The 12,035-nt window shown below is 37.6% G+C and overlaps 1 protein-coding gene across 4 annotated transcripts in view; it reads left to right on the forward strand.

Annotated features, from left to right (window-relative positions):
- Positions 1 to 12,035, forward strand: part of sh3pxd2b (SH3 and PX domains 2B) — a 53,324-nt gene that overhangs the window by 20,413 nt on the left and 20,876 nt on the right. For all 4 annotated transcript variants that reach the window (XM_073871042.1, XM_073871043.1, XM_073871044.1 and 1 more), the window contains exon 3: positions 8,798 to 8,873. In XM_073871042.1, the coding sequence (XP_073727143.1) occupies positions 8,798 to 8,873 (76 nt within the window). The remainder of the gene's footprint in view (positions 1 to 8,797; positions 8,874 to 12,035) is intronic.

Here is a 12,035-nt window from a genome sequence, read left to right on the forward strand (position 1 = left end):
TTGTTAGTGATCAGATCTTACAGCTATGTTAGGATGCCATTATAATCTGACTGATTAAAAATGTCTGTAAAATACAAAGTCATTGATGGTAATATAGAAGTTTACTGATAATATATTCAGATATTTAAGCAATATCGCTCGAGTAGGAGTGTGATATAGCTCTATATCATCACTGCTGTGATTAGGCCAGAGGCACGAGGCCGCAGGCCGAGTGCCGGAGGCAATCACAGCCGTGATGATATAGAGCTATATCACACGACTCCGAGAGCGATATTGCTTTTATACAACAGTTCGACGGCACACGTTTGAAAAACGAAAACTAGAAAACAACAACGGAGTTATTTTAAAAGCCTCTTTGTTTGAGAACTACTTCTTCCGCCACGGATTTGAGGGCGGCCAGAATGACAGGTAAAACTTTCGGCTGCTTTGAAGCTCATAACAACTCAATGGACGGAAAAGCCGTTACTTTATATTACCGTTTCTTGGTCACAAAGTGTAGTTTTAAGATTAGTTCAGTCGAGAATGTATATGTATTATATTTAAATCTGCAGTCGATTAGTAAAGATAGCGCCTGTTTGAACGTTTGCTTAGTGAGATTCGGTACGAATGAGAACCAAAGCATGAGCGGACATCAGTGTTCACTCGCCCCGCTGACCACCGCCCTCTCTGGGCTACATGTCTGAAAGGGATTCCCTGGCTCTCATGTTGGCCTTGTTTGTTTATGATCGTCAAAATGAGATCAAATCAGCAGTATTTGGTGTCATGATCAAACTATTACTTGTTTTTTAATTCATATTTAGTGTCTTTTGTGTTGTTATTGTTTTGGCGCGAGGTAAAAGTTAATAAAACTATTTGTATAACGTTACTATTGCTTTCTCATTTATTCTTAACGTGATACGAGCACTCGATTATTATTATTAAACTTTGTTCTTGTCAGTACTATATAAAACTGTTTTTTATAAGTGTCAGAGAGATGTTTTTGCATGCTGCTTATAAATATACCAGTGGCGATATCTCATAACACGCTTTAATAGTCAGGTCACGATAAAGTAAATGATAAATGTCCACATTTAAAAGCTGCGGTGCTTACCTGCTGTTTCACGGTGTTTTCGCGTTCTGATAAGAAATATAGCTCCAGAAAAAAAAACGAGTGTTTATATTCCTCTTTCCACGTGTTAATCGTCCACACGATGTGACAAGAGATTTCTCCCATTAACTTTAACGTAACATCCAAGAGCGCTGATCTTTGACGGAATAATAACTTCCGATTGGGGATTCACAGACTGATTTATGAGCTAGTAAAATAATGACACACGGAGAGTTATTCAAAACAGCGCGTCTGTGTTTTTCCATTCAGAGATGAGCCTGCTTAGGACCTCCATTCACTAGGTGGCGGAATAATACTAAAGGTGAAGCGGCTACAGTGCTGTTATCAGCACAATATCGTATGGCTCTTAGCCAATCAGATTCGAGAACCAGAAAGAACTGTTGTATAAATAAAAAATACACTAGCTTGACCAACACGAGAGTAAATATTGACTAAATATAGGGCTTCTAACCCATTTTACACTGTTTATACTGTAGCAGGCGTTAAGAGATAACCCTGAGTGAGTATTCCTAATCTGAAGTTTCACACTGTACATCACTAAACTCTGGGTTATTGTTCTGATTTGCATATTTGCTGTGTCAACTGTTATGATTGGATAAACAGAGCTGTGTCAGACAGACTAAAGCTGCTGTTTTAAATAACTGTTTTGCATTTCTGCATCATTGACAAAACAGGCTGCCACACAAATCTTTTTATAGCTTCTGGGGCATTTTTTTTACCACATTCGGAAGTATTTCCTCAGCTTTCGTGGTATTTTTTACGTTTCCCTTAAATAGTGAAATGATTGTTTTACACCACATGCAGAGTTTCTATGACTGTATACACAGATTGTGATATGAGAGATAGTTTCTGATTGGCTGTCTGTTGCTAAGCATTGAGTCATAACAGTCGCAAACCCATTTCGTTTTTACACCATACATATTCAGCACCAGAATGCGGGATTAACCCCACAAAAGCAAACCTACTTTAGAGCAGGGTTTTATAACCATAGGTTAATTTCGTAAATAACCCTGTGTCTAAAATACTGGTATGAAACACTCCATAACCAGGATTAAAAGTGGCTTCGTAACCTGGTTAACCTGGAGCGGGGTTAAACACAATGTGAAAAGACCTGTTTTTGTGTTAAATAAAAATAAATGCTAATGCTGTAAAGTTAATTTTGGGTAACTTCCTGAACTTCCCAACAAAGGAGAAATAATTTCATCTGATTCAGTGAAATAAATTCTGCTAAATAAACCTCTCAGTACTACAGTGGGCAGAAATTTGCACACCCACTATTAATAGACATACTGGGTACAGCTGAAACAATTTATGTCAATAGTCAGAAACCCTCACCACTTCCTAAAAAATAACCGAGTCAGTTCATGATGATGAAGAAAGACTCTGAATAGTTGATGCAGTTCTGTTAACATATGAAGAGTTTCGTTGCAAAACGAGATAACTTTTTTCAGAAATCTCGTTTTTTGGTTGTGCATTCCAATTAATATCAATGCAACTGCAGTTGGTTTGTTTTGATTTAAACCTTCATAACTTAAAAAATACAGCTAAGTAGCACCATAAAACAAAATAATAACATGATAACATAATGATAAAGATGGATTATAAACGGATTTATCTCGTTTCGCAACGAAACTCTTCATACATGGTTCATTGTGCCTAAAGCTGTGAGATGATGGACAAGTTTTTCCTTGTTAATATAAGTTTATATTTACCAGTATTCAGACCAAAACCATTTTGATGGATGCATAATAAAAGTCCCTTTATGACCTGTTAACATCTCACAAACACACTGAACTTTACACACATTTTACAAAGTCATTAGCATTATATTTGTGAGGATATTTAGGCCTTGTACACACTGCAAAGTTTTGGGAGTGACAACCGCATTAAAATGCTGGAGTGAATCCCCTAAATGTTCGTTTCAAGTCTGTACGGAACAAGACTCACTCCCAATGTGATGATTGACACAGAGATAACCATAGGAATGTTCTGCCATTTCGCGTGCTTATCACTCACAGCTTTGACCAAAATAATTTAACAGCATTATGTTTTGCAATAAACCTCCGTCTTGGCGTTGTGCATTGTACACATTTTTTAAGGCTGCTCCACTTGCAGTGTTGCCAGGTCCTCGTCTTTTTTGTACGTAACGTATTTCCGGACTATAAGTTGCTCCGGAGTATCAATCAAAAATGCGTCATGAAGAGGAAAAAACATATATAAGTCGCAGTGGACTATACGTCACAAAATCCGTGCCGAAGAACAGACATTTAATCTAAAAAGATAAATTATTCAACTAAACAATAGCAGACAGAACACAGGCTGAATAGATGTCTGTACGTTAACGTAACATTATCAGTTATTTATACGATACACAATAGCATACAGAACTTACCTGGAAGGTTGAATAGGCTAAATGAACAGAACAAGCCAACACGCATCAAGTTCACAGGCTCGTCATTCCACATCACATCCATTGAATTACATAAATACAGGAGCAGCATATGACAGACTCTCGCGGCTGTAGACGGTAATGTTGTCTCTTGGTTCATATATGTCAAAATTTATTCATACTGACTTACAAGGCGCACCTGATGATAAGACGCTGCACCAGCCAAACTATGAAAAAAACGTGACTTATAGTCCGGAAAATACGGTACATACCGTTTTGGCACATAACCGTTAAGGCTTTAGGCTCATGAAGCGATACAGTTTTTAGTGTTATTAAAGTGTGAAATTGCCGGCCCCAATATGTTGATCTTTGAGATAAAGCATTTGGATTTATTTCGGTTTATTATTGGATTTTTTTGTTCGCTGTTTTTTCCGTGCAAGATCTGGCAACACTAGTCAGCAAACGCTCGTGCCTCTGTCATTTTCTGCACCGTGCATACAGAAGACTTTTTCCCCTTCTAGGCATTTATTTTTTCAGAAGAGAGACCTGTCATGTCCATGATGTCCGTTTAAACACTTTATTAACTACTAGTTGTTCAGTTGGGTTATGTACACACTATGCAGAGTTTCTGTAAATGCGGTTGTCACTACCTGCATTTTGCGGGAGTTAATTCGGTTGTAGAATGCGGTTGTCAGTCCCTAAATTACTGAATTGTGTGTGTACAAAACAAGATTTAAAGGTGAACTGACAACCGAATTAATATGCAGTGTGTACGGGACCTTATTTTTGCAGTGTATGTGTGTGTATACATGTATATAGTAATGTTAGGGGTTAAACATGTCCAGGTTAGGTTATATATTCCAACTTAAAATGAAAAGAAATCATATTTTGCATGATAATTGTCTTTTAATACTGTAATTTTAACGACAATTTTAACAACATTGGACTGACACTCTAACGCCTTCATTTTAATGTTGGTGAAACAGCTTTTTGTCATCAAGCACAGCTCATCCAAACCATCTTCACCTCTTACCTTTCTCTCTTTTCTCTTTTATTTATGCCACATATAATGTCTTATTTTGATATTTGGATGACATATAACCTGGACATGTTTTTGTGAGATTGACTGGTAAAGCTGTTATAGGTGTGGTGTTTATCATAAATGTGTTATTGGGTCACAGGAGAACTCATTGTTCCTCAGTTTGATGAATTATAGCAGCACAGTGAAAGCTGTGCTTGCTCCAGTCACTGTCTCTCTTTAGCTCAGTCATTACTGTGAGAAACACATGTGACAGCACATTTCTTTAGTGATGTTTAAGACAGATGTACCAATCGTAGGCTCTATTTTACTTTTACTCAATTTGTTTATTCCAGTAGATGATGATAGAAGCATAATTTCCCCATGCACATCCACATTACATACATTACAAAATGCAGTTTCATGGTACACATCACACGTAATTATCCTGTGTGACGTGTGTCTGTCTCAGTATTGCCTTATGGGTAATTAGGAAAACGTTCCTGCTGACTCAGTCTGCTATTGTCATTAGTGAATGAATGTGTGAAATGTGAACCTACGCACTGTCTGGCAGAGTACAGGTGTGATTTCATTGGTCTACAGCTGTTTTTGGTTTGTATTGAGGCCTGTAATCAAAGCGTAAAAACTCTACAGATGAGAGGAAAATGTTCATCACTGCCAGCGGGGAAAATAACCTATAGCTCATCCTGGATTTAAGAATAAATGAAGGGACTTTTAGCGCATTAATATGTTCCACTATGTCAGTGGGTCTGTGTAGATCAAAGCAAAGGAAAGAGATTATACCATCTGTTGAATAGATTACACTATAAGAGTACAAACTTTTACCCAAGTAAGATATAAGGCTGAAGTCTTAAAGGGGACATATCATGAAAATCTGACTTTTTCATGTTTAAGTGCTATAACTGGGTCCCCAGTGCTTCTATCAACCTAAAAAAGGGGGAAAAAATCTATCTAGTTTTGGTAAACCATTCTCTGCAAGCATGTGAAAAATAGCTGATTGAAATTCGGCTCCCCATGTGATGTCAGAAGGGGATAATACCGCCCCTTAATCTGCACTATTCAACCACAGCACTGCCATTTAGTTCAGAGATCAGCTCATTTGCGTTTTAAAGGACACACCCAAAAACTGCACATTTTTGTTCACACCTGCAAAGTGTCAATTTTAACATGCTATAATAAATTATCTATATGGTATTTTGAGCTAAAACTTAACTCAAAAGTTGGATAGTGCCAGATTAGAGGGCATCAGATTAAAGGGCGGTATTATCCCCTTCTGACATCACAAGGGGAGACAAATTTCAATTACATATTTTTCACATGCTTGCAGAGAATGGTTTACCAAAACTAAGTTACTGGGTTGATCTTTCTCACATTTTGTAGGTTGGTAGAAGCACCTGGGACCCAATTATAGCACTTAAACATGGAAAAAGTCTGATTTTCATGATATGTCCCCTTTAAAAACCAACAACAGATTAAAGTGATTTATATTCATACTCAAACCCATAATTTTCAGGGCCATGTTTACAAGACGTGCAAGCTGTGATTTTGATTGGACTGAAATACCACGCTTGAGGGATGGGCAACATGAGCTAAAATTCATATTACGGTATTTTGTACTCTCCAGCCTGTAAACTGGTATTAGAGTATATTGCCATATGAGAAAAAAACTTTTTGGAATCACATTGTAGTAAACCTTAGTCAAATTACTGGCAAAATATGTATTTTTAAACTAGAAAAAGTGAGGGATTGGTCATAGACATTAATTATTTTTCTTTTCCCATTTTTTTCCTCAAAAAGTTCCACTGTATGGATGGGCGGATTCATCTTGTTATGAATATTATGCATATTGTCACTGTCGGATTTAAATCTTGTGTCTTTAAAACAGCTACTTTACATGAAATGGAACAAACACTGTATTTATTTCATAATTCAACACATAAACACATACAGAATATAAGTGATGCTTTTATAAAGATGTCAACAAAGTGAATTTTTCAAATAAAGTGAACTTCTGGATTTTCCTTTTAGTCCACTTTAACATCATATTCACACTCTGCAACATTACTAAAAAGATACATATTTCCAATCATATCAATATTTTTCTCACATGGGCGGCTGCTCAGGGTGGCATTTTGTGGGGGTCGGCACAGGGCACCTGTGAAAAAGAAACTAATTACAGCCATGACGGTGTTTTACCTCTCATTTTGCATGACACATCAATTGTTTCATGTGCACTTAGTTAATCTGTACATGGTGACATAAGAGATGGATGACAGTCAGGCCCGGATTGGCCATAGGGAGAACCGGGAGGATTCCCGGTGGGCCGGTCTGTTTTTTTTTTGGCCACGAGGGCCGGTGTTGTCATGCCACCGGGAAGACGCGTATTTGCGGGTGAGAGATGTCCCCGCCGCTTTATGCACAAGTTGATTGTGTCCCCAGTCCCGACCATTTATTGGAAGAATTCTTGCATTAGGGTTCATTGACATTTAAAACGCATGGGAAACGCTGGACGTGCCGCTGTCTTCTGGTTTTCAAAGCGCTTACTTGAACACGAGTTTTGTTTCAGACGCGTCTATATTGAGTGCGCTTGCCGGCCGCGTGTCTATATTTTAAATAAACTTGAGCGCGTCTTTTGAGTGCGCTTGCCGGCCGCGCGTCTATATTTTAAATAAACTTGAGCGCGTCTTTTGAGTGCGCTTGCCGGCCGCGCGTCTACCCTTACGAAAATTAACCATGGTTTTACTACAGTTAAAACCAAAAAACCATGGTTACTGTAGTAAAACCATGGTAACCACAAAATAACCATGGTTTTGACAACCATGGTTTTCAAAAAACATAGTTTAACCATGGTTACTGTAGTAAAACCATGGTTTTGCTGATAGTAATCAATATAAAACCATGGTTACTACACTTTTACCACAATAAAACCATGGTTAATTTTCGTAAGGGTATATTTTAAATAAACTTGAGCGCGTCTTTTGAGTGCGCTTGCCGGCCGCGCGTCTATATTTTAAATAAACTTGAGCGCGTCTTTTGAGTGTGCTTGCCGGCCGCGCGTCTATTATATTTTAAATAAACTTGAGCGCGTCTTTTGAGTGTGCTTGCCGGCCGCGCGTCTATATTTTAAATAAACTTGAGCGCGTCTTTTGAGTGCGCTTGCCGGCCGCGCGTCTATTATATTTTAAATAAACTTAAGCGTCTTAATACAAACGGTCTGGCCAAAAGGAAAATAATTTACAAAACGTATTTTTTTATCCAAGTCATAGATGAATTCTCTATGAATAGTCATTATTCATCGTTTATTGCAAGAGGAAGAAAAATCTATTTGATGCAAAACTCATTAGTTTATTTGAAAAAAGTAGTTTCAAAAGTATATCCATGATGTTTCTTTTAACACAATAGGCCTATGTTATTTAGCAATAGACATGATCTAAGTACTAAAAAAAAGATACAGATTTTTTTCCATTTGTTTCCAATGCATACTTGATAAATCTTGCTTGTGTATTGTATATCAGGGGTTTCCAAACGTTATCAACCCAACAGTTAATCTCAAGACTCACCATTTTTTAGAAATGGAAATATAGAGGAAAACACAAACACGTTTGTTTCCTTTAGTTTTTGAATAAGTTTACTTTAGTAATATTATGGTCTTATGGTAGGGCTGCATGATTATGGCAAAAATTATAATTGTTTACTGCATTTGCACGGAATATGAAATTATATATTTGAAAAATACAGTGAATTGCAAGGCTGCAGAGAACAGTGCACTACTGCAGACTTATACTACTGAGGGTTTAAAGATATTATTTAAATAGTCAGTTGTGAACTAAAGTGGGCCGGTCTAAGGCATGAAACTCCAGGGCTGAAAATGAGTCCCACTCCTGCCCTGATGACAGTGGTTTGTAAATGTACGAACCCTGGTAATGTTAGAAGCTGCAAAGCGGACCAAATTGAGCAAACAATATAAATGCAAAAATATAATTTGTGAATATGTAACAGTATCAGCGGTATTGTAGAATTCATTTCATGGTCCATAATCACTTTCATAGCGGTATATCGTCCACCCTTGCAAGCTTGCATTACATAATTGATCCTAAACCATCTGCTGTAATCTCATATTCACTCCTGAACACATTCTGACACAACTATCAAATATTTCACCATCATCACATCTCTTCACTGTACTCATCTCATTAGTATATATTTGGTTTCACTTGAAAATGCTTGACATTACAGTAAATAAAGATCTTTTGTTTTCTAGATGGAGCTTCTGGATAAATTCCCTGTGGAGGGAGGACAGAAGGACCCAAAGCGCAGGATCATCCCCTTTTTGCCAGGTAAACATCATTTCCCAACAGTTCTCTGCATTAAAGGCACACCATGAAACTTTTTGGCCACTAGGGGGTGCTAGACATGTATTTTTCACGCATAGCGCCCCTAGAGGCCACAAGTGCCGCAGCACTGTCGCAAAGGAAAGGAACTGGCCAACCTTAAAACTAAACTAAAAACTAAACATTTAAAACGCTAAACGATCAACATTTTGAGACAACAGGGAGAAACGCAGTCATGTTACAACTTTCTGATGAGGAACTCGTCGTGGCAGAAGCCATTTCTCAATCTGAAGGTTGCAGCCTCCGAATGTCGTATTTCTAAGCTGCATACGTCATCAAGACTGTCTTATTTTACAATATTAACAATTACAAAGTTGACTATTATACTTAGTTAATCGTAAATTGTTGCAGTATGCTTATGACTTGCGAATGTAATGCTCAGTTTACCTTAATAAACCAGGCTTGATGACGTATGCAGCCTGCATATTTGACCTCCGGAGGCTGCAGCCTTCCAATTGTGAAACGACCAGAAATATTTCCTTGCCCTTTTCCAAACAAATATTGTTGCATCATCTCTCCCTCCCTCGCCACCAGGATTTTCCGCAATGGCGCTCGTTTTTTCTCTCTTTTGTGTGAAAATTGTCGCTCCAAATCCAAGTAAACCGATGTGATCCAAGCAGACCTAAAGTCTGCCGCTTTGTAATACGTCACGCGAGTGACAGCGGAACGCAGCAAATGAGGAAGAGAGAAGAGAGAAACGCTTGGATCTGATTGGTGAATTAATAGGGTTTGGTTTTACACTGTGAGCAAGTTTGACTGCTGTAGCATCCTGGATTGTAATGTAAATACCGTAGACACAGTAAAAGAAAGGTAAATACGTGAACACAGCATCTGAATACAGGGAACTATAAGCAAGATAATCGCCGTCATTTATAAAGAACATCGCATTTATGTATGAATCAAGATCGTGAGTTTATATAAAAAAATTGCCTTAAAGGGGAATCGAACCCGGGCCGCCCGTGTTATAGGTCCGTGACACTAAAACTGTGCCACGGAGTCACATGCTATAAGTTGCTCTCTACACTCCTTAAGTAGCCTCCAGCAAAATTCACGTTAAAAACAAATTGTGTGGAGGAAGTGACGTATGCCGTAAAGCAGTCGAATTTTGTAGTTTTTTTTTGGTGCTCTGGTTACTACCAGAAACCCTAAGTTTTAAAATACGAGTAAAAGTGATACAGACCCCGTCAGGCTATGGTAGACATGTCATTCAACCTATTTAAAGTCGATGTACTACCACAAGGGTCTTGAAAATTTATTATGAAGGTTGAAAAATTACATGGTGTCACTTTAAAGTCTATAGTGGAGGTCTATACAAACACATGCTGCTCATCAGCAGTTTTCTGCTATAAAAACACTTTCTGAAAAGAACTAACACACATGTGCCATCAATTCTCATGCCATTACAGATGTATGACTTCTTTTCTTCAAATGAACACATTTGAAATGAAATATTTTTAATAACAGTTGGCCATCTTTAAACTTGATGATGCTCCATATTGAACAAACATCCATCATGAAACTAATCTTTAGTCCAGTGGGTTAATAACTAAATGAAGTGGAACAATTGGTTTGTGTAAAAACCTACTTAAACTATAGAGATCTGTCTTTTGGCAACGGTCCACTCTGATGAAATCTCTGATGTCCATAAAACTACTGTGATTATAGCTAACAAACAAATCACTGGTCACAAACTAGGCTTACACTGAAACAATTTACTTACACAAATACACACCACAATATTTATTTATTTTCTTGTGATCGTTTCACTTCATAAGTCATATATTAATATATTAGTTTAATGGATTATTTTAATGAGCACCAATGGTCCGATTCACGATTTGACATTTCCTTTGGTGTGTAAGTGTGTATTATTACGTGTTAACGATATGCAAAAGGTACAAATCCCAAAGTAAACGATGACACGATTTATCGTCTCCAGCTTAAATCTCTTTTCTTGGACTGCAACAAACACACGGATTGTAGACAACAGTTTACTTCCTGGGATTGGTGATGTAGACAAGACCGTCTTTATCATAATTCATCCCGATTCTGACTCACAGCCTGTAAGTTAACTCCTGTTAGCATTGCATTGTGAGCAAATCTTTCAAACATGGTAAGGAGCGCCACATTTTCAGCTGACATCACAGGTATTGCCAAATCGATACGTTTTGTACAAAATCAATGCGTTCATGGAAAGCAGTATATCTGGAGCTACAAAAATGTATGGTTTGTGGAAAATAATGTGTTTTTTAACCATAAACCAAGCGAACACATTGTATTATGACAAATACACAAAATAATGTTGTTTTTTAGCAATGAAATAGATGCACTTTAATGATGATGGATGGTTGTATGTGCATTTTGAAGCTTCAGCAAGTTGGAGATCATTTAATGGCATTACAAAGGCAACTCTTATTTAAACTAACTTTTGATTGTGTTCAGTTAAAGAAAGCAAGGATGGCTTGAAGGTGAATAAATGAATGTTACAACCATTGAATAGTTGAAAGAAAGCCCTGTAGTAAACACAGCAGTCATTCCTCATGTATTATCAGCAGTCCTGTCTGTTTGATCCTGAAAACCTTCAACCTAAATGACTAATGCTATCGTGTATTTGGGACTAGTACCATACTTTGGGACTAGTGTTTGTGAAGCATTGATTTGAACGAGTAATTTGTCTTTCAGTGGAGAGTGAACTAGAGTTCAGAGTTTAATCAGCATTCAACCTTTTTACCACATTCAGAATTACAAATCCATCTAAGGACCGTCTACTTACGCTGTGCAAATATAAAGCGCCCCATAGAAGTAGCAGATGTGAGATACGCTTGACCTGAGACAGATGTGTATCTGTATAATAGCAGGTCAAAGGTCAAAGGCTTTGATCATAGTTCCTGTAGATCCACTCATAGTGCTAGCAAGTTTGCTTTCACTTTGGATCAAATGTATACATGTAATGATATAAGAAGCTGTCAAAAGGTGTGTGGATGAGACAAAAGCACATGAGACAATAACATGAACTGTTTATCTTCCTAAAACATCCTAGACTTTGGGTGGGTTATGTGTATGATAGTTGTTTTACTTTACTTTACTACTGCACCAGCTACAATAGAC

This window comes from Misgurnus anguillicaudatus, chromosome 9, assembly GCF_027580225.2.
Source record: "Misgurnus anguillicaudatus chromosome 9, ASM2758022v2, whole genome shotgun sequence".
NCBI classification, from domain to species: Eukaryota; Metazoa; Chordata; class Actinopteri; order Cypriniformes; family Cobitidae; genus Misgurnus; species Misgurnus anguillicaudatus.